Source organism: Atractosteus spatula, chromosome 7, assembly GCF_055471065.1.
Source record: "Atractosteus spatula isolate fAtrSpa1 chromosome 7, fAtrSpa1.hap1, whole genome shotgun sequence".
Taxonomy (NCBI): Eukaryota; Metazoa; Chordata; class Actinopteri; order Semionotiformes; family Lepisosteidae; genus Atractosteus; species Atractosteus spatula.
The window spans coordinates 35,080,751-35,104,551 of NC_142712.1; the positions used below are offsets into that span (position 1 = coordinate 35,080,751).

General features: G+C 42.7%; 1 protein-coding gene across 1 annotated transcript; it reads left to right on the forward strand.

The window, feature by feature from the left end:
* The first annotated feature begins 3 nt into the window (after positions 1–3).
* On the forward strand, positions 4–23,475 carry ampd1 (adenosine monophosphate deaminase 1 (isoform M)). Its single transcript, XM_088921524.1, has 15 exons — positions 4–169; positions 7,676–7,838; positions 8,040–8,196; positions 9,666–9,831; positions 10,215–10,434; positions 10,675–10,804; positions 12,086–12,280; positions 13,550–13,681; positions 15,783–15,946; positions 16,781–16,907; positions 17,429–17,592; positions 17,928–18,048; positions 19,719–19,892; positions 21,316–21,426; positions 23,111–23,475. Exons 1-15 carry the CDS (start codon positions 148–150, stop codon positions 23,267–23,269), a joined length of 2,205 nt encoding a protein of 734 aa, XP_088777650.1. The 5' UTR covers positions 4–147; the 3' UTR covers positions 23,270–23,475.
* The last annotated feature ends 326 nt before the right edge of the window (positions 23,476–23,801 follow it).

Here is a 23,801-nt window from a genome sequence, read left to right on the forward strand (position 1 = left end):
TTTAAGACTGGGGGCCTCTCTGGTTACACTAGTCGCTGGGGAAATATATTCCAATGAGCTCTGAAATCCTCTCACTGCTCCGCTGTCTCGGTTGGCTGAACAGCTCTTCATCTCTTCGGTGGGAAGGCGTCGGATTGTCTTGTCGCCATGTCCAAAGTCAAAGCTCCAAGTGAGTTAGACCACGTTTGTCCGTGTCTTCGCAGCCAGGATCTTAAATTAAAAAAATCTCCTATTACGTTTTTTTTGTTCCTTTGAAGGAAAACACGGCTCCGATATCTTGCACTACATTTTACACCCTGTCCCAGCTGCAGAAGAGTATTTCCGAACTTGTTGCTTTTATTATATTTTATTATTATTGTTGTTGTTACTTTTTAATAAAACCGATAGGTTTATTTTTTCATGTGACGTTTATAATGTTGAGGTTGGAGAATGCGAGCATTGGACTTATTTTCTAAATTTTCAGGCTCAATATAATTTTTCGCATTGTATTTTTCGGTACAATTTAATAAGATTAAAATAATAATTTCCAGATGTTCCAGGTCAGTAATCCTACAGGTAAACTGATGGATAGTTTTGATAAATGTAAATTAAGGCGCATTTAAGTTTAACCATATAAAGAGAAAGCTGTTCTCAGCTCCGTGTGAATTCACCCTCAGTGCTGTACTATACAACACAGGTCTCATAATTCACTTCACACTTTTAATGGCGAAACAGATAACCTGATACTTTAGAAAAAAGATAACCGATATTTTGATATCTCAATTTGACCATCTTTTGTTATCTGAAATGGAAGATTATGCAGTACAACAAATCATAAAATGTATTTTTTTCAAGTTTTATAATTAAAGATATTTAATATATATATATTTATTTCCTCCGGTTAGATTTGTATTGTTACCATTTTTTTAGTTTCAACAACCAATGCAGTGAAGAGCGAAGACGTCGAATAAGATAAGCCTCGCTTTACAGATACTTAAAACGCTTACAGTAAACTAGGAGTCCATTTATTGCGCTTTTAATTTCAGTATACGTTTTGTATTTAATTCGAGCAATTTGCATACTTACTATTTTGCTATTGTAGTAGATTTATTCCAATTCTATTCGCTGCTTAGTTGACATTAATATATTCTGTAATTAATACATTGTTTTATTGGGCAAAAAGCGCCCAATGGGCAAAAAGACTCATTCTTAAAAAATAAAGCTCGTGGAATTAAAAGCGAAACTTATTTAAGAAAGCTCTATAGGTTCGTTAGAAGTTCCCATTTGTGTATTCGTGTCTGTAGAAATTGAGGGTAATCTGACATTTTTCGTTACTCCATAGAGTAACTAGAGTTGATTTTTCGTTAGTGTTCCCGTAACACGCGCCCTGTGCATGGGAACACAAAAGTAAAGCAGTTTAAATGGGTCTCTGGTCGTCATGATCAATTTAGCTCCGCCGATCCTCCAATCCTACTGTGAGTTTTACGCAGTATCCGTCACATGAACACGAAGTAATGCTTGGATATTATCTCGATAATTAGAAGTTTTGAATTAAAGTCTGACCGAATTAGAGGGATCACATAAAATACAATCCTTGGACCCACAGACATCTAATTTAGGAAGAGGACAAAGTAGCTTTCAGAAAGTAAAGCAGATTCATTAAAATGTTTGCCTGTTTTAGCACAGCTGTTTAAAAGCAGGATCTGGAAATTAAAGAGTGGGAAAGCAGGTAGCCAGTGCAGTAGTTCCAGGACTGTGGTGATGTGGGGACAAACTCTGTAATGATTCTATTAACACTTAGCTGGCACCAATATCACAGTCCAACTCATAGCTGGCAACCAAATAGCTATGCGGGTGTGAGCCTGGTCAGGACCTGGATGGGAGACCTCCTGGGAAAGCTAAGGTTGCTGCTGGAAGTGGTGTTAGTGGGGTCAGTAGGGGGAGCTCACCCTGTGCTCTGTGTGGGTCCTAATGCTCCAATCTAGTGACTGGGAGACTATACTGTAAGAAAGGCGCCATCCTTTGGAGGAGGCGTATACCCGAGGTCCTGAATCTTTGTGGTTATTAAAAATCCCAGGGCATTTCTTGAAAAGAGTAAGGGTGTTACCCTGGTGTCCTGGCCAAATTTCCTTTTCTAATCAGGGCCTTCTAATAATCCCCATCTATGAACCGGCTTCATTATTGTGCTCTCCTCCCCACCGATAGCGGGTGTGTGGTGAGTGTACTGGTCCACTATGGCTGCCGTCACATCCCCCAGGTGGGGCTGCACATTGGTGGTGGTGGAGGGGAGTCCCCATTGCCTGTAAAACACTTTGAGTGGAGTGTCCAGCAAAGCTATATAAGTGTAAGGAATTATTATAATGCTGGAATATTCAAACAATTAACTTCCTATTAACATCTGGATATACTATAATGGAACAGTGTGGTGGCACAGTGGTTAGCTTTGCAGCCTTGCAGGTCTGGGTTCAGGGACCTGGGTTCAGTCTGCCCTACAGTGGACTGCTATCCCATCCAGGGTGTACCCTGCCTTATGCCTGTTGCTTGCTGGGATACTCTCCAGCTCCCCTGTGACCCTGAATTGGATGGAGCACTTACAAAATGGATGGATGAATAATGACATATTATACATTTACAGGTAACTGTAAATGTGTTGTGCAGTGTAATACTTCTTTTGTAAAAGAAAGCATTGTTCATCTATGTAATGATGAGGTGTCACTTTTGACTTATAAAAGGTGCAACTGTGGAAAAGAAACATGCAGGATTGTAGACGGAGCACAGTCGCAAAGGACCAACATATCAAGGGTAATGATATTGGTCATCTTGTTTTGCCCAGTACCTCAGAATGAGAGCTGATTGATTCTGACCTGTTCCTTGATGTGCTGCCTAGCGTGCCGGGGCTCAGCTGGTTGATTCAGTGGGAGCTAGCTGTACCTTCAGCGCTGCAGTGTGCAGGAGAGAAGGCCTCAGCACAAGGTGGCTATGGCAATAAGCAAAGCCTGTCCTCACGCTGCACCACAGGAAAAGACGTGACTAGATTAAAGGCCTCATGGTGACCCAGAAGCAAAATAATGAATATCACAGCATTGTTAGGTCATTTATCAAACCACTTTATACCACATGGTGTCGCGGGAAGCCAGAGCCTACCCGGCAAGCAATGAGCGCTAGGCAGGGTACACCCTGGACGGGGCGCCAGTCCATCGCAGGGCAAGTGCAAGTCAATCATACATGGGGACAATTTAGAGGCCACGGTAAAGGCAGAGGGGGGAAATTTGGCCCAGACACTGGGATAACTCCCTTCTCTTATCGAGAAATGCCCGGGGATCTTTAATGACCACTGAGAGTCAAGACCTCAGTTTAACGTCTCATCTGAAAGATGGCGCCCACTACAGTATAATTTACCCACCACTATACTGGGGCATTATGACCCACACAGGGTGGGTGCCCCCCGTTGGTCCCACTAACACCACTTCCAGCAGCAACAATAGCTTCCCAGGAGGTCTCCCATCAAGGTACTGACCAGGCTCAACCCTGCTTTGCTTCAGTGGGTAGCAAGTTGTGAGCTGCAGGGCGATATGGCTGCATCGCAGCATAGAATTCACTTTAATATTCATTATTACTTTTGCAAAGTGTCTAATTTTCTATTATCAGAAAGCTGCTTATTCCTGGTAAAGGTTGTGGTAAGCCATGCCCTGTCCAGGAAACAGGGTTCAAGGCAGGACTACAGGATGCCAGTCCATCTCAGGACACACTCAGACAGACAATTTAGAGACACCGCTTTACCTAGATGGCATGTGTTTGGAGAATGTGAAACTCAGACAATGGTGTTTTGGCATAGCTAAATCCCAGCAGGGTCGCAGCAGAGCTGCAGTCATTACTTGAGGAAACTGGAACACCTGGAGGAAACTATAAAACAACTCGTGCAACTATAAAAAAAAGAACATGCAAACTCTACACAGAAGGTACATTTTAATTTAAATTAAGAACTCAAGTACTATGAGGCAACAGCACCAACACCCTCCACACTCTCCCTCTTGGCTTCTAGTGAAAATTGTTGGAATACATCTGGCATAATCTCTTCAAAGGTCACTGTAACCAAACACCAAGCACAAAAGTGAGCAGATGTAAACATAACAGTGTCTGAAAATGTGATAAACCTTTTGCATCATGTTTCATGTGGATGTTCACACAGAAAGCAAAGATCACGGTGGTAAACCTTTGAGCGACTGACTTCAAAACCTAAATCTTATTGGTTCCCCAGTGTCAGTAAGTTACACTTCAATATTTTAGCAAAAAGTGTGTTCCTGTGTTTTCAGGGTTTTTTTTCCAGTTTCTTTTCAAGCTGCGCCCCCAGACTCTGGGTACAGACCCCGCTCTGTACCCGTTCCTTCCTCATTCTCCATTCCCAAAAAACTATTTCACAAGAACAAACTGAAGCAAACCTGCCTGAAGAGACAGCTGGTCTTGTGGACAGGTGGATGTCACCCTGGTAGCTATTTGAGAAAGTGCAGCTCTGTGATGGCAGATTTCCAAGGGTGGGCTACGGTATACTTGAAGAGGGTGTGTGTATGCGTATTGTAGGATATCAGGGCACAGAGGCCTATCACAGTTTTTGAAAACATTTCTCTTGACAGCAATAGCATGAGTGCTATTCAGACTCCATAAGTGCCTCTTAGTCCTATAGCAGTGTTGTCAATTATTAGCGGTGCCGAATGCTGAATATTATACTGCAAGGGTCTGCGCTCTGTAACCCTGGTCCTCAGGAGTCCCAGGCTTGTTAGTGTTACAAGCCTCCTGTTTCTGGAGATAGAGAACCCCTGTATGTTACTGATGATTAAAGAAAATGATCTGTTCTATTGAGATTACTCAGTTACATCTTTGAAGAAATCACCCCTTTAATTGAATACAAATAAAAAAATATAGCTTTAAGAAATGATTTAATAGTTACCTACAAAACGTGGTGGAATGGGTCTCTCCAAGACTAGGGTTGGAGGCTCTTGTCTTATTGCAAAGTTGCCAACTTCCAGTCAAAAGTGTGGGGCAATAGCAAGATTTTGTCCTTATATCAGAAGTATGGCTGGGAGAAGCAAATGGGATTCAGGTTAGAAGCTTTTTAAAAAGAAATAGCGCTACTGCCGCTGAAGGGTTTACAGAAAGTGAGAATGTGTTCATTTGAATACAGCTTTCCTTCCAAGATTCTCATAGTAGGTCCTGGATTTGTGCTAATGGCTTCTTGAATATGAGACCTCATTCCTGAGTTATTTTCTCTGCAGCAGTTTGTCAGTTTAGGTATTTCCGAAATAAACAGCTCCAGCCCGTTTAATTGTACGAATGTTTTGTAAATGTCTGAGTGTACAGATTCTGAAGAGCACTGCATCACACCTTCTAGAACCACTGCAGGTATCGCCAAAAAGTTGTGATTTAGTCAGTTATTGTTAATTGATTATATTCACAGAAGAGTAATCGGTGGAGAAAATATAAATGTGAGTCATTTAAGATCACGGTGTCCAGTATCCTGGCCTCATAAAATGTGAGTTTTGCAATAATTAATAATTCAGTATTAGATATTGATTAAAATGAACCTCAGTTTTTTTACCTTGCACTTTCGGCCACTTTTTTTCACTGGGGTTTTGGGCATTTTACTTCTTCTGTTCCCATTCTGCGAATAGCAAAGACGGTTTGCCCACATGGCACGATCTGTAGACAGTGTTGCATCCGCAGGGAAACGGTCCAGGCCAATCTAGGTGTGTCCAGTCTCCTGCCTTATGTACTTTTCTTCTCTTTTTTTTCTTCCTCTTATTCCTTTCCTGAATGACCTCACAGCAGGTGCAGCAAGTAAGTATGGCGGGCAGGCACAGAGGTTTGGAGTTGCACCGACTGGCACAGTGTGTGGCACAGATGTGCCCTCAATCAGTGCCTCAATGAAGCTGTGAGATGTACACAAAGGATCTGGGCTTCTGAGCATCCTGCATGCCAGATTTACCATGATTAAGTGATCGTCTTCCAGAACAAAAAGAGTATGGGTATTGATACCATGTATCTTACTACACTGAAGAAGAAAGAAATTTAATTGCATGAAAAATGAAAGGAAAACAAACTGCTCCTTTCAATCACAAGTTGCAGAGCAGGAGGAGTGATGTGTCTGAAAGGATTCTTTCCTCAGCTCTTCTCTTGTTCACTTAGTAAAAGTTGGAAGGTCGTCTTGCTCTTTTCTTCCTTTTTTTGCACGACGTCTTCTGATGTGTAAAATGGTGTGTATTTGGGGGAAATTATATGCTTGGCTTGTTACATCCCTGAATGATTTTTCAAAAATCATTCCTCCATAAGACCCCCGCATGGCACGTCAGACCTCCTTGGCAACACATTGTGATGCACAGTGTCATACAGTTTATACGTTTCAGTTCTCCACATGTGTGTCATCTGGAGCTTGATCTCACTTATAAACTGCACAGAGGTTTTTATACCTGTTTCTTTACACACATCATTCATTATGTGTGTTTCTGTATGCTGATGGGTCACTGGATGGGTGCCCATTAGTTTCTGCATGATTCTGACATGACTTACACATGGACTGTAAATGTCCACTGTTGAAGGGTGTTGTAGACCTGCGGCTCGGTTTAAATAATGGGATGTCTCTATGAATGAGACATGTCTCTATGGGGCTGTGTATGCCTCTGGAGTTAATTAGCTAAGCAGTTTGGCAACACTCTTTTGAAATCTTTCTTGCATGTATCGGCAAAGATTTAAAGTTACAGTTATGATTTTCTCATTAGCTTATGAAAATATAATGTTGTTTCTGTATCTTATTGTGACTGGTTCTCATAATGTCAGGCTCTGAGGTTAGGCTGCTAGTAGGTAAAGATCAAACCGGAGGATTCTTGAAAGAAGGCAAAGGATCAGCAAGGTCTGTGCTTGTCTGTGTTTTCCACAACAGAAAAAGAGCCTTGTTTTCTCAGTTTTAAATGCAGGCATATTTTTCCCTTGTGGAATGTGGATGTAAAATAAAGAAGGTCAGACCCAGAAGAGGACAATATAGCAAAGTTAATTCAGCTGTACCAAGAAGGGCCTCAGTTTCACTCTCTGCTTAGCTTCACCAGATTCGAAGTAGTGTCTCTGCCTTTTTCTAAATTGTTCTGTTATTGCCCTCTTTGTTTTTTGGAACTTGTCATAGATTCCTCACATAAAAACCGGGTCAGATTCCACACTTGTGCTCCTCTGATGGTTCTGGTCACTGATCAATGTAGTTCCACCCAGAATGAATCCAGGAGTAGAGAATCTGACTTTATACTTGAAGCAGGTACTATCCAGTAAAGTGCACCACCTTCAACAAAGGACCAGGTCTATCATCTTACAGTTCTAAAAAACAGGACTACCTATTTTTTAAAGGCAGTGCTTCATTGAGACCTAAACAAGATTTTCATAACATAAGGGGAAAAAACCAAACATTTCTTTAGCTGGAGAAGAAGGATGGTCCAGAGTTTCCTGTCTCCTTCACGTGGAGACAGTCCCAGAGAAAAATACAAAATAAAAAAAAAGAATCAGCTTTTTTAAGGAGCAATAAAACACTGCCCATAACACTACAATTCAGACAAAATCTGAAGCATTTCTGTTATGTTTTTGAGTTGGCAAAGAATTTGAGCAGTGGAACTTTGTGTGGAGAAAGATGCCGCCTCTGAGCAGGTGTATTGTGGCGTTGCAGAGACGGATGACTCCATGCGAGCATTCGCGGAGAAGGTGTTCGCCTCGGAGGTGAAGGATGAGAACGTCCGGGAGGAGATCTCTGTCTTTGATGTGGCGGAGGACTGTCCCATCTTCCACCATGAGTTGGCCGATCATCTGCATCAAGAAAGCACAGAGAAGCGGTAAGGTGATGGTGCCAGGCTGGCTGTTGCTTCCTGGCGCAGTGATTTCAGAGGCGGGCTAAGAAGACGTAGCCGTCTTACCTGTTGCAAAATTCAAGCATTGCCCCAAACACATCTAGATTGGTGGGGTCCGCTCTGCAATGCCACTTTGTGGAGGTTGCTACTGAATTCCATTCTGAGTCTGTCCCTCCACCCCCACAGGAAGAAACGCCTGCAGCGAGCTCGTACCATCTCCGTGCCCTCGCCGCTCAGCGAGAAGTCTCCCACCACGCTGGTGCCAGTGGTGGAGGATGTGCCAATCTACCTGGAGGTGCCCGACTTCCAGCGAGTGGCCATCATCGGAGACTACGCCTCTGGGGTGGGTCCCATTCTGTCCTTCTGTCCCTCCCTTCTCTCTGTCAAAGTCCAATTCTGTCACTTCAACATGAGCAGATGTGAGTTTCTCAGGCCTGAACATGTCTAAGACAGTCAGGCTGCACATCTATAATTGGAGGAGGTAGTCCTGCTGTCTGCTGTCATGTCGGAGTCAGAGAAACTCAGGGATGTTCATGTCCCTGGCCTCTGCATATCTGGGGCAAATATGCAGAGGTGACCTTAAAATAGAAGTTCAGAAGGGTAATGAGATCTTCAGCATCATCTCACATGGCCCTGCTTTAAACAGACTGGCAACGGCTGATGGTTTCACATGGTGACTACGTTCTGCTGTCTGTGATGGACAGCCTGGTCAGGCAGTTTAAGTACACACCTTTCTAGCGCGTGTGCCTTCAAGAGCTAATGTTTCAGCAGCTGAGAGTGGGGGGGGTTTAGATTTGAAGTCCCCAAAGGAGTGTATTACAGGCTCTGCACCAAGGTTTCTCAGTTTAAGGGACACATTTTAACTCTCTGAACCTTGGAGAGAGGAAAATAGCTTAAACACACAATTAACTCAAGGAAGATTCCAAATGAGAGAAGGCCATTCTTCAAGGGTCCCAAGACGTCTACTTCCACCACAATTTGGCTGTTGTTTCCAGACCTCCTTACCCTTGTGTATAAAACGTGCCTCAGTCTTGATTGCACACCCTTTTAATTTTTACTGGCCTCAGTGGCTTCTTGTTTCACAACTGGCCTTGACGTAGTCCTTTGTGTTGCAATTTATAGTATATGCACTAATCTGTACCGTTTCTTAAACATATTGGATCAGTCACATACAATATATGGATGTAAAAAACATATGTATATGAAAAAAAGAAGTTTGATTTTGCTCCATTGGAAACAACCAGTTGCACCTACCTTCACTCACTGGGTAAGGGATGTGATGTACTTTCTCCACCTTGAAAAAAATAGGTTTTCCCTCTGTGGCTCAACTGCAAAATTTTATTCTGCCTGGCAGACTTCTTTAAAGTTCTTCAAGAATTTGCAGCTCAACCCAGACATATGAAAGTCCTTGAAGACTGTGGCTTCCCTCTTTTGTCCTTTCACTACCTTTTTTTCTTTCTTTTCTCTTTTTCCTTTGCTTATCTCTTCCAAATCTCTGGTTTCCTTTTTTCTACTCATGTATGCCCATTGTTATATTATTGTCTGTTTTTAAGTAAGTCTTTCATGCCATGATGATTGTTCACATTTGAATTTTTGTGATCAGTACAGGAAACCACTTGCTCTGTAGTGTACAAATGTAAGGGAAATCTTGGAAACATGCATTCTTAATTCTCTGTGAGGAGATCCTGCAATAAAAGCCAAATCACAAGATGGATCAAATCGGTACTTTCCCCATGTTCCTCTGGGACATTTCTAAACGGCTTGTGGCCTCAGGGCTTGATGTGCCTCACTTCACTTGCTCTGGTCTGACAGGTGACCCTGGATGACTTCGAGCTGGCCTGTAAGGGTCTGTACCGTGCTTTGACCATCAGAGAGAAGTATATGAGGCTGGCTTTCCAGCGTTTCTCCAGCACGGCCTCCCAGTATCTGCGCATGATCGAGGGGGAGGTGTGGAAGGCAGAAGACCAGGTGCAGCCAGGTAATGTGCCATGACACGTCAGGCCTCAGATGGGAGAGCATGGTCCAGGGTTAATGGATGTGCTGTTTGTAATGGCTGATTAAAACAGAAAATCAAGGAAGTTTGGTAACTTTTTCATGCGTCACATGGTGAGTCAGTGGTAGAATCAGGACTTGAACCAGGAAGCCTAATTACCGGGAGGAGCTGTGCTCAGAATGTGTTATGCTAAATCAGGAGCTGTTTTCATGCCAGCCCACTCTTGGCTCCAACCCAACCCTCAAAAGGAAAGAAAAAAAAACATTTTTCTTTTCACTTGACTAAAAATCAGAATTAGGTCCCAGAGAAACTAGAGCTGGCTGCGAGGTAAGCAAACTGTCACAGAATTCATGTGATTTCTCTTTCAGTGTTCACGCCACCTCCCAAAAAAGACGAGGACCCTCTGTCCGCTGATAGCCTGCCTGAGAACCTGGGCTATGTAGCCCGTATAAGGGATGGCGTGGTCTATATCTACGCCAGTAAGGAAGCAGCAGACAAGCACGAGCCCAAAGACCTGCCTTACCCTGACCTGGCCACATTCATAGATGACATGAACTTCCTCCTTGCCCTGATTGCCCAGGGACCCACGTGAGTGCCCAGCCCTTCGTACCTTCAGGCTCTTGAGTTGGTCTCTTTCTCCCAGTTGTAGTGACACATAAAAGCAGATCACAAGTCTGCTTTTCCCCCTGCTGGTTCCAAGTCCATATTCCCCAGCAAAATCTCCATTTGGCAACAAGTCCTGCAGAACGTGAGAGTTTGAAAGGGATCAGTAGGACCATGTGCAGTGTAGCACTGCGGGTAATGGCAGCCTGTCTCTGTCCTCTGCAGTAAGACCTACACCCACCGCAGGCTGAAGTTCCTCATGTCCAAGTTCAATGTCCACGAGATGCTGAACGAGATGGAGGAGCTGAAAGAGCTGAAGAAGAACCCTCACCGTGACTTCTACAACTGCAGGAAGGTAGGAGTGATGGAGGCCGTGGCGACGGTCACGCAGCTGCTGTGGGTTTGATCTGTTGGCTTCTTCACCCCTGGTCTCTGAAATCCAGGGCTTTCAGACGCTCTTCTAATAAGCTGATTCTAAAGGGAAGGAATTCATCTGTGAAGTGCAAGTGACGTCTTTGGTAAATTTACCATGTGTGCAATGCAATTTACCCTTGTCACAGGTCTCTACAGCCACAAGTCTTTGTAAGACAGGTTTTCACCAAATGTCTTGACAGAACATTTAAAACTTCATTTAATTGCTTGTTAACTTTCTTATTTCTAAGCAATGCCTGCACCCTCACACCCATGTGTTTTTCATTTATATAAGATCATAGATTGAATAGTTCAGTGTCCATTCTATCACTGGAAAGAAAGGGATTTCTTTACTGTTTGCTATTAACAGAATAGGCCCTGTGTTGCCATGACCCCTGTGTTCTCGACCTCTCACGCCACAAGCTTTCTTGAATTGACTGAGCCCTTAATTCAACCCGGAGCAAGTTGCAACCTTAAACCTAACAGTGAACAAAAATGTAAAAAAATCATATTCAGATTAAGCAAACAATTAGTTCAGTGGAGTGGAATGGAAAGTAGTAGAAAGGGTACTGAAAACTGCCGAACTCTGAAACCACAGGCAAGACATGACTCACTCAAGCAAGAATTTGTTATAATGTCTACTCAGCCTGCAGCAACCATTAGCAGTCGTTTTTATTGAGGGGTACAGACTTCCACTCCACACTATTAGCCCCAACTGCCTTTCTGTTTCATCCAATGAATATGATGCGTCACTTCCTACTTGCAGTAAGACAAATTCATTGTGACACAGGTCACAGTAAAAGGAATACAACTATATTTTTCAGTTGTGAGAATAATTTAGCCTGCACACCTGGAAAACACATTGAAAGCCTATTCCATTTCATGTGGAAACTGCAGGGAAATTAAGTGCACTAATCTGTTACTGCTGTCTAGTGCTGCCATCTGCTGTCTGCAGGTTGTATTGCGGTAGCAAGATGAAATTACTTTTTCTTTTGCACCTGTCTAAATCTATCCATCCGTTTATCCACTCCAGTTGTCCAGCGGAAGCTCAGGCACTGTCTATGGCTGAACAACTTAAACAATTTAAGGGTGTTTTTAAGTTTTAAATGAGCTAATACTGGAATTATGTTGTCTGGCCCTTTGAACGTGGCACAGCACTGTGGACTGCTCTGCGTCCGTCCAGTGCAGGGATGCTAGTCTGCCTGTTATGTTGTATCGGCTGCAGGTGGACACCCACATCCACGCGGCGGCCTGCATGAACCAGAAGCACCTGCTGCGCTTCATTAAGAAGTCATACCGCGTGGACTCCGAAAGGGTGGTGCAGTGCATAAAGGGCAAGGAGGTGACGATGAGGGAGCTCTTCGCCTCCCTCAACCTTCACCCCTATGACCTCACTGTTGACTCCTTGGACGTGCACGCCGTAAGTATTGCCCCCTCCCTGCAGGACCCACCCCATCTGTCTACCCAGATCACAAAGGACCAAACTTCACTCCATCCCCCGACTCCATAGAATGTGTCAAATCTACACTGCTGCACTTTTGATGCCAAACACTGTTTAATGTTAAAATGAAGCAGATATGGGAGCTACATGAAAGCATTAGAACAGCATGGTGATGCAGCGGTTAGCATTATTGGCTCACAACACTGGGGCCCTGGGTTCAATTCTGAACCTGGGTTGCTATGTGTGTGGAGTTTGTATGTTCTCCTCCTGGTGCTCCGGCTTTCTCCGACCATCCGAAGACATGCTGGGAATTGGCATCTGGGAAAATTGTCCCTGGTGTGAGTGTGTCTGTGTGCCCCCCTGCGATGAACTGGCGTCCCATCTAGGGAATACCTCCCCTTGTGCCCGTCGCTTGTCGGATTGGGCTCCGGCTCCCCCACCACCCTGCACTGGAGGAAGCAATTGGAAATGAAAGCATTTCCGAATTAAGACTTACACACTGAAGATCTGCAGGAGTGGGTGTTGATCCATCAGCACCATGTGGAGCAGAAAAAAAGTCTTGAAACTAATCAGCCTGGTGAGAAACTGCGTTTGCACATCACAACAATGTGTTTACTTAAACAGGTTCCATATGTGATTGCACATATGGAATAATCTGATAGCTGGAAACCTGTAAAGGTTTAGTTCAAACTATTTCCCATTCAATTGTTTAGATTATTATTAATACCTATTATTATGGGGGGGCACAGCTCTCACAGCTCTAGTACAAATTAAAACAAACAGGCTATGTGGGTGAAATTCTTGAAGTTGCTGGGAAAACAGGTCAGATCTAGCCTCTATTAGCATTGGCTCTGCACTGTTTATTTCTCATTAAATGTACCGTTTCCAGTCTTTCTACTTGCAATCAAGAAATGAAATACTGTACTTGAAAATCTGTATTCAAAAAAACATATAAAGATGTACAATGAAAACAACACTGAGGGTTTACGTTAATAGCTCATTGTGTGCATACAGTAGATAATAGAGAGCAAATTGGTTGTTTAAATATTATTTTGCCTTAATAATTTTGCATAACAAAATATTCATAAAAATATCAGGTACTCCTTTGGAGTTATGAAAACAGTGGATATGAATTATGATTTTACTCTTCTGTTAACGTCCCCCTTGAAAGATGAAGATTGCAGAGTTCTGGAGCGTGTCTAAGAGTAGGATGCAAAATCATAGCTTCTCTCTCCCCTCTCCCCTCAGGGCAGACAGACCTTCCAGCGCTTTGACAAGTTCAATGCAAAGTACAACCCTGTGGGGGCCAGTGAGCTGAGGGATCTGTACATGAAGACTGACAACCACATCGATGGGGAGTACTTTGCTACCATCATCAAGGTAAAGTCCTGAGTACTGCGCTTTGAGCACGGGCCTTAGCACAGCCAAGCCCATACTGTCTCCACAAAGGCCATGAAAATCCAACATCAGTCGCAGTGCGACTCGGACAAAGACAGTCACTCACATTAGTCACAGTTTACTGCAGTATACCATAGTAAATGCAGAGAGGAGTGTTGTAAGGCAGCCCTGAGGCAAGGTGAAGATACAGAGCCTTTAAAATACATCAGTGCATTTAAGAGCAGTGAGAGTGTTACAAGAAATGAAAAGTCACAGCACCAAACTGCAGAAGGGGTGGTGAGGATTAGGATTCATAATAAGATGTAAGATGTGGGAGTTTCTTTTAGAGAAATATTTTTTTTCTCTAGCTGTGATTCAGCAATACCCAAGAGGAACTGTGAAAATATTTTGCAAATGTCCACACTGCAACACTAAAAATGACTGGATAACCTACAGCCTATAGTCCAATAAACTGAAAGATTATAAATATTATACAATTATTATGAGTACACTTATTATATTCACTTATATGTACTGTATGTGAACATTTTGGCATACAGTACATTGACATTTTCAGTACTTTGTTTGAATAAAAGTTGAAATGTATTTAGAAATAGGCAAATATGTTTTCACTCCGTACTATTCAAGTGGCAGTAAAAGAAGTAATGTCATTCAAGGAGAGAAATTACTGTACGAACTCCAGCATAGCTCTTTGTGAAGCAATGTAACAATCAGCTGTTATCCCAGCTGCTGGTGTTTCAACAGAAATGAAGATCCTCCTTTTGTAAATGAATGCTCTGGGATATAATGATCATAATGGGCGTGTGCATGAGCTGTGCTGCAAATCAGGAGGTTATGCTTGTTCCGTCTTTATCGGGGTTGTCAAACATATGGCCCGTGGGCTATTTTTTGGACTGGGAAACTCACGTCTGTACAGCCCACAAGCCAAGCAGATGCTCTTGGTGATGTTATTTGTATGATTCTTGGATTCACAGCACTACATGTACAGTAGTTCTCTGCTTCTGAGCAGTCACAACACCCCTCTTTCAATGATGTCACAGATCTAGCTTGACAGGGGCGTGGCATCGCATGAAAACGGTGGGAAAACATTTGATGCCATGAGACCTGTGTGCACACGTTTCCTCTAAACTCCCCCAAATCCTGGAGCAATCTCAGCGACTGAGCCACCCAGACTGTACCTACTGGGTGGCTATGATATCAAAAAATATTTTTTAACTTAGTAATAAGGGGCTTGTCATTATATTATCAAATAAAAGAAAATAATGAATGCTGTGTGGTTCAAAAGTGCATAAATGTTTATTTCTTCATAGGAGTGAATGGAAATATGACATGTTTGATGTGTACAAAATATAGTGACTTTCAAAAGAATCATATAAATCGGTAAAGTGGATTTATTACTGTTTACATCACTGATATCTGGAAAATATATGGTGTTCTGTATTTTCAGTGTAACCTCAGCGTATGAAGACAGGGGCTAAGCTTTAAACACAAAACTCAGATTTTTAGTGGACTTTAACCATGTGTGAAATCATTTTACACCATGTATAAAATCATGGTTTGAGGGGCCAGTAATAAACCTCGTTTTCATAGCAATAAGCAGACTAGAGAGCAGTGACTCCCTCCCTGGATGGGATACCAGTTTGTTACATGGATGACCCCCAGCAGTGCTGGTCCCCACTTGTACAGCTGGGTGGACTGGGGCAACTAGGGTAAAGTACCTCACACCAGGTACAACAGTGCTGTCTGCACTGGGGACTCGAACCCACAACCGAACCGTCAGGAGTGCAAAGGCTCATTATTAGGGAAAGGTACTTTAAAATAGTAGACCATTGCAGTTAAAAGTTATTTGTATAGATGACTACTTCTCAAAATTAACAAGAGGCTGAAGGAGAACAAACTGTAAATGCACAAGCCACAGCAATCGTTGTAGTGTGTGTAATTTGCTGTGTAAAGGAATTCATTAAGCCTTTAAAGCATCTGCCACCAAACTCATATTCGTTTTGAAAAGGAATCCCTTCTCACGGTAAGGGTTCAGTCTTTTCCCAGCCCTTTTGGTTCCTAAGCTTTGTTCCTCCCCGAACAGGAGGTGGCCTCAGACCTGGAGGATGCGAAGTACCAGTACGCTGAGCCCCGTCTGTCCATCTACGGCCGCTCGGCCTCCGAGTGGACCAAGCTGGCCCAGTGGTTCACCAAGCACCGTGTCTACTCCCACAACATGAAGTGGATGATTCAGATTCCCAGGATCTAGTATGTCTCTATTTGTCTTCCAGTTCCACTCAACTAACTACTGCAGGGCTACGAATACTTGTTTTAACAGTTGTGAAGCACTAACAAAAAATTGACTCAAGCCATGCTCTTCAGTCAAGGACAGAAGAGATTAGAGCTTGTTAGTTCATCCTATAACAAGTTGCCTGTCATTAGCCAGCCATGTGGTGATCGCCACAGCACGGACAGCAGAGATGAGCTTAAGCTTGAACAGCAGTCATGAGCATTGGGGTGACCCTGAGTGGAGTTCCATTGAAAGCTCCAGGGGCCCGACAGTGCAGGACATTTTCAACAGCCCCCACACAAAATATTAAGACTAGAAATAGGATAGATCATTAAACACCATTCTAGTACCAGTCTACCTTTTCTTCACATTAAATTGCTGAAGCAGGAAATGAATAGCATGTTTTTCCACAACATAGTGCACAAGCTAAACAACGCAGCCAAGCAAGACTTTTCCCAGCTTCTAAAAAGCCTAACGCAACACAGCAAAATGTTTTTTATTTCTCCACAGTTCTTTAATGAAATTGTTATTATATAAACGTAACATGCCACAACAAGCATTTTCTTCACCAGCCTGTAACCTGTAAATCTGAGTGGATTTTAACAAATCAAACATGTGCAGCCTGCCCCCAATATGTCCATGACTCCTGGAACGGAGGACACACGATTTACACTAACAACGCCACAAACTGTACTTCCACCAATTAAAGCGTCACAAAAACTTTAATATAGCTCCACTAATTTCAGGGTCCTGATAGGTTCCCTTCAGTTTAAGCACAGACAATTGAAACTATTTTTTGCTTTTACTTTCAGTGACATTTTCAGAGCCAAGAACTTTGTGCCGCACTTCGGGAAGATGCTGGAGAACATCTTCCTGCCAGCCTTCGAGGCCACGATCAACCCTCAGAGCAACAAGGAGCTGAGCATCCTGCTGAAACATGTGAGGGAGAGGGGCAGGGAGAAAGGGAGTGAGGCTGGGGCTTATGTTTAAATTGACTGTTTGGCCCACTTGAAACATATAAAAAACCCCATCAGCTGTGAGGTTGTAATTTAATGTTTCCCACAGTCTCTTTGCCACTACAGGCTGGGAACCTGCCACCCAGTGTTGGGGTGTTTGTTGGTTGATTTAATTCTGGAAACCAGACGTTTTCCTTCTTGGAAGTTCTGATTTCATCTGGGCACTGCAAAGGGGACGATGGATCTAAGGAAGAGAGCTCAAAGGAATGAGAGGAGAAAGGCCAAAGGGAAGGTAGAAGAGACAGAGGGAGAGATGGAGAGAACACGGCACAGGTTGTGAGTGAAGGGTAACAATCCAGCCAGTTAAGCTCATGTTCTAGAGAGAAATTGGGCAAGCTGGACAGGCAGAAGCAGGAATCGGCACAGAGGGAGATGGAGAAGGAGGGCGAAAGGCAGACAGGGCAGAGGCACTCTCCTCTTACTTTTTTCTTGTGCTCTGTGCAGGTGACAGGCTTTGACAGCGTGGATGACGAGTCCAAGCACAGCGGCCACATGTTCTCCACCAAAAGCCCCAAGCCCAATGAGTGGGATATTGAGAAGAACCCCTCCTACACCTACTACATCTACTACATGTACGCCAACATCATGGTGCTGAATCAGCTGCGCAAGTGAGTTCCTGATCGCTGTCACTTGTACCTTAGCTTGGGGTAACCAGTAGTTGGCCAGTACCAGGTTTTGAAGTTGGTTAGGGTTTCCTCGATCTTGACATGAGGGTGATACAATTGCAGTTCTTTTGTGGCATTACTGAGATCAAACCATGTCTTAATTCAGTTTTTCCATGGTTGTCGATGTATTAAAGTACAGAATTGCGATCCACAGTTTCAATGTGTTTAATCACATCTTGTTCTCATATTACTGTAGTGTAGCTCAGTTTGCTGTTAAAGAGGCATAGAGTCTGGCTGAGTGTGGTGCTGATTTGAGCAGTGTGGGTTGTGTGCTGCAGGCAGCGTGGGATGAACACGTTCCAGTTCAGGCCTCACTGTGGAGAAGCTGGCGCCATAACCCACCTAATGGCCTCCTTCATGACTGCAGATAACATCTCCCATGGGCTCAACCTGAAGAAGGTCAGTAGTCTCTGCTTGCAACTCACAGTTCAGAGCCAGGGGTGACTGTCACAGCCTCGGTAGTCAGTGCCAAGGGTAAAAGCAGTAACCTTCACTGGTTGTCATTGTGATGAATTACAAAAATCCTAACCATAAGACAAGGTAACAGATCTGTATGCTTCTTATTTGTAATGGTTTTTACTACACTTTAGCCCCCATTAAGATGACTTAAAAATAAAGTTTGATCTTATATTCATTAAGTTCCCTCCTTTCTTGTGCTAAAGATACAGTATTACTATGAAGGTTTTCATATTTGTGCAACTGCCTATAAACAGTGTTATATCAGTAACCATTTTAGAAAATGATTTGATTTAATCCAGATAAATGGGTATCTGTATTCAGTGGTAATCCAGGGAGTGTGTTTTCCAGAGAATGTCAGTGAATCACAGCCAATCCTACAGTCCATTACTGAGCAAGTGCTGGAGTGATGTTTTTGGGAACATACTGTGAATATACCTGCTCGTGAATGATTTGGTAATAAAATCAGAGCAGTTTTAAGACTTTTTTTAAATGCACTTTTTAGTTTTCGACTTGTGCAACATTAAACATTAAATACTGACAAATACCTTGTCTGTGGGTGCAGCAGAATCAGGGAGGTGGGTGAAGAGCTTTTATAAATGAGCTTTAAAGACACACTGATGCTTTACTGTAAGACTGTTAAGTGCCTCTCCAGAGGCAGTCACTACACATGCAAAAGTCTAGCAGGTGCTTGGAGTCAGATTTCTTTCCAACTCAAGCCTTCACTTGGAGCAGCAGTTGGATGGATCATTGGCTGAAATTTGGGATTTGAAATGAATCTAATAACAACAGGACATTCTAAAGATGGTATTCTGAGAAGTAGTCGAGTACTGAACAGGTTTGAAGGTGGCCAGGGTTTCTTCAGTCGGTCATGCAACTTTTCTGTACTGTATGTGTGCTGCTAGATTGTCTAGCCAGCTGATGCTACACGCATACCTAACAGTTTAACTGTGTCAGTGTCTGCCTGAAGTTCATCTAGGTCAGTGGTTCCCAATCCTGGTCCTGGTGACCCACACACCTGTTGGTTTTTGTTCTAGCCGAGCCCTCTGTTAACACAATCAAACCCTTCATTGACATAATAATAGGATTCATTTGAATTATTTGTTCCCAGCTCCTAAAACATGTTAGAAATATAACTATTGTATTTTGTAAGTGAAATCAAATCCCAAACTTGTGACTAGAAACAAAATGCAAATAGTCAACTGAAGCAACTTTTTAATAAGGCTTCCATTATCTAATGAAGGTGGGGTGGAATAAAAACCATTCCATCCTGGAATCCATCCATCTACCCAGGATTGGGAACCACTGATCTAGGCATATTTTCTGGAGCCCTGTACTCTTTATCATTCTGCAATGCTAAATGTTGCAAAAGAGGACCAAATACGAAAACAAAAGGAGGACATTTGGCTCATCTGGCTTGTTCAGCCATAGAAGCCGGGAGGGCCAAATGGCCTTCTCTTGTTTGTGACCTTTCTTCTTACAGTATGTCCTTGACTTGCCACACCAAAGTCAGTGTACCTCACGGGAGGTTTGTAGGAGACTCTGTACCCCAGCAACCCACTCCTCTCTCACTCTCGGCTTCTCACGTTCTTCCACGCCTCACTGTCTTGTAGAGTCCCGTCCTGCAGTACCTGTACTTCCTGGCTCAGATCCCCATCGCCATGTCGCCCCTCAGCAACAACAGCCTGTTCCTGGAATATGCCAAGAATCCCCTGCTGGAGTTTCACAAGAAGGGGCTGATAGTCTCCCTGTCCACTGACGACCCCATGCAGTTCCACTACACCAAGGTGACTGAATGCATGTGTTGGCCAGTATCGTGACGGTGCAATATTGCGGATTTGTCCAAAATCTATATTACACCACCTCCTGAAATATCATAATTCTCTGTTTTATAAAATCTAAATTTAACAATACTCTGCACTGCAATTTATTTCAAATATATAAATACACTTCAGTGCACCTCAATGTGTGTAGTTGTCTCTAGAAGCATTTGATTAGATTTGCATTGCAGTGGTAATGGATCAGAGGTCTGCTGCACGATGTTCCTCACTCAGGTTTACTCCTGCGGCAAAGGATTGTACGGAAGGTAAAATTCCTTCAAATGCAGCAAAATAAGTATTCTGTAAAAATAAAGTATTGCAGTTGTTTATACCAGAAAGGGAAATGTAAAAAAGGAAGTTGTTGTGACCTCCCTGCTGGTTGGTTTCAGCTGTGCACGAAACTGCAGTTTCCTTTTCAGCCCCTTGAAGGGAAGTTCTCAAGCCTTCTGAGCCCAGCCCCAGGAGGAGTCTTCTCGCAACCTGCTTATTTCAGGATGAGGCTACATACTCTATTCAGAACAATCACAGTTATTATTATAAATGACTGCATTTCTATTTTATTTCTGGATAGATTGCAATATGTTAAAAAACTCTGAGACCTGCGTCTTGATCTTAAGAACGTATTTTTAGCTTTCAGGGCCTTGGCCCTTTGTCCTGTGCTTTGATGTTGGGCTTGAGTGTATTCCTAAGACCTGACTATGATGTGTGGGTACCAAGACCTTCTAGTTTTTCTGCTCCAAGACTTTGACATGCCCTTTCCAAAGAAATCAGAGAATCTCACATCTTGGATACTTTTATTTCTTGCCTAAATCGGATTTTTAATTTTTCTCTCTTTATGTATGGGGCACTGTGATTATAAATGTTACCTTATAAAATAAAGATTTTTTTGTGTTTATGTTTAAATGTGTCTATCCAACTATATTTTCTATTAAGGAGTATTAGAATACAAATCCAATTCATACATTTTGATAGTAATTGACTTCTAATGTGTGCTAATGTGTGTTCTAATAGAAGAAAGCCAAGATTTAAATTATCCATGGAACTTCTATTGTATCAGTACATACAGTAGATAAACGGGAGATCTGTTTGTTAATTAGACTATTGATAAGATCTGTCAGAATATACTGTTCTTGTTGTCTCTGAAAACTACTGAAAATAAAACAGAGAAGAAAATTTGAAATAATAAAATTAAGAAAAATGCAATTAACCATTCGATTGTCATTTTATAACATTTTTAGTAGGCGCTTCTATATCTTATCTGGTGGTTTAAAACATATTTCAGTTGAATCTTGTGTGAGCTTTACAGGCCAGAGGCTTGCTATCTGCCAACACATTTGACCTGAGCTGTGTTTCATGTCCTGGTCCGATCTGAATCTGCTTGTGCCCCCAGGAACCCCTGATGGAGGAATACGCCATTGCAGCCCAGGTTTTCAAGCTGAGCACCTGTGACATGTGTGAGATCGCCAGGAACAGCGTTTTGCAGAGCGGCCTGTCCCATGAGGTACCTTACTGCACTACAGTCCTGTCTCCCAGTGCTTTGGTCCGGTTTAGCCTTCCTGAGATAAGGGCTGTGTTCAAGCTCTTGCAAAGGGAGAGGAGGTGGCACCGGCTGGCCTGTGTCAAAGACAATTGCACAAAGGTTTGCTTTTTCTAGGACAAATGAGAAGCCCACTGTGTCCATAAAGCTCACTATTGGGTGTGTGGCCCAAACTATTGACCAAGTCTGTAAGCAAGTTGTGCCATGCAACCGTTACAAGGCAAGTTAGATATTTAACAGATTTCCCTTTTAAATGTTTCATCTTTTTGTATATTTTGCTGTTGTCCACTTTTCTACTATGTTCTTCTGGATTACTCCCACCTTAACTTGGCAAATCTGCAGCATCCTGTGCATCCCAGTTCCGGGAAAACAAAGACCACTGTATTTCAGTTGTCTGCTGTCGCCCAGGGTGTGATCGAGTGTCTGTTTCAGTCAGAAGCGCAGGGTGGAGGAAATGGAATTACAGCAGAGGGAGGGTGCCTGGAAGTTTGCTTCAAGAAAAGCATGCTGAGAAGTGCGTTTAGAGAGAGTGCCGAAGACAGGGTTGGGCGAGATGACAAAAACAGAAACAATGCCATTGTTGGCGTGTCCAGGCTTGCTTGTAGATGTCTAAGGAAATATGTTTGATCTTCAGCAACTACTGTTTGTGGTACTGTGGATGTGGTGTGTGTGTGTGTGTGTGTGTGAGTGTGTGTGTGTGTGCATGTTTGCTGTAAACAGACATATCATAGTGACTCGGTAGTTTATCTATTCATATCCTTTCTTGAATAAATTGTTTTGGACTATTAAACACTTCCATCCTATAGGGCCTTTAAACCAAAGTTTTTGTGTACTCTATGTTGAGGGATTTCTTGTTTTTTGTGTCCTTGCTTTGTTTTCAAATAGAGTTTCTCATTTATCAGGCAGAAATAAGTCAGTACTAATTGTTTCTCCAAGATGATCTCAAAAAGGCTTCCAGACCAAGCCTGAATACCCAGGGAATCTTATTTTTTTGTTTTGTTTCGGTACATACTGTACCAATGGAGCTTTTGCTGTGATTTAGATATGTTGCTGTGTATTCTACGTTCATGACAAGGGCTCTCCTACCCGTGTTCCCAGAATATTGGTTTTTATTGCATTCAGTTTCAGTTACCAAAGATTGAAAGTACAGGAGTCAGGTAATCTGTATTTCGAAGTCTCCTGTATTTAGAAGGAAAGGAATAGCACACATTAAAAAAGTAGAGGTGATATTCATGTCTAAGTTTGTTTTCCATTTTTTACCCGAAATATTTGAGAATTAGGATGATGATTTAGGAATGAACTTTGGTGTGAAAGACCCCTGCTTTGTCTTGACTTCTTGACTTCCTGAACACCTTTGTACATGTGGTGCTAACGACATAAACAGAACACAAATTGGCAATTGCTAAGTTTTCAAAAAAAGAAATTCAAATATGTTCTCTCCCTGCTGGGTTTAGATCCCACTAACGCCAGCTTGAGTTGCCTGTCAGACACAAGGAAGAAGATGCCCGCGTTGGCGTTAGTAGTCAATGGAGCCAAGCACAGGCGCACATGCTGCCGGCATCTGTGACCAGAAGGGGGCACCACTAAAGTGGGTGTAAGAAATGGACATTTTTGGATGATCTGTGTCCTGCGTCTTTTCTCTCTACAGGAGAAAGTTCACTTCCTTGGGGATAACTACCAGAAAGAGGGGCCCGAGGGCAACGACATTCGTAAGACTAATGTGGCCCAGATCCGCATGGCGTACCGTTACGAAACCCTCTGCTATGAGCTCAACCTCATCAAGGAAGGCATCAAGGCCTCTAACTGAGCCCACTCCACTCCACAACTCTGTGTATGGCACAGAACTGGATCAAGAAGCCTCTCTTTTTCTCCCTCAGTCTCCTAGTATGTTTCTCTTTCTGCTGTAGCCAATCTGGAAATTCATTTACGTGGCTTTTGTCACCTTTTAATTGGTAATAGTCCTTTAATATTATGGTTACCTAAAAAGAATATATAAAATATTACATAAAGCCATGTTATCAGGTTTCCCGTTTGTTTCTCTTGTCTTCAATATCTGTTAAAACATTTGCTTTCTGGATTCTAGTGTTGAATAACTTACGAAATATACGAATATAATATAAATATACGAATGAATCTATTTCAGCTGCTGTAATGCACAGTTGCACTGTAGTGCTGACCTGCTGACATCAGTGATTTTCATTTATATGTATTTTCTCAGTGTCTCAAAAAACTAGCATTGACATGGTAGCATGCTTCAAAAATTATTAGACACTTCCTGCATTCTGCTCTTCCTCTGCCTTTAAAAATACATCTGGATGTGAAATATGTGGTAGAAATAC

Bases quoted from the DNA above. Each gene is read 5' to 3' on its own strand.
- ampd1 (XM_088921524.1), top strand. From the start codon at position 148: ATGTCCAAAGTCAAAGCTCCAA. The intron at 10,435-10,674 runs GTGAGTGCCCAG...TGTCCTCTGCAG, and splicing joins CTGATTGCCCAGGGACCCAC to TAAGACCTACACCCACCGCA. The intron at 10,805-12,085 runs GTAGGAGTGATG...TATCGGCTGCAG, and splicing joins ACTTCTACAACTGCAGGAAG to GTGGACACCCACATCCACGC.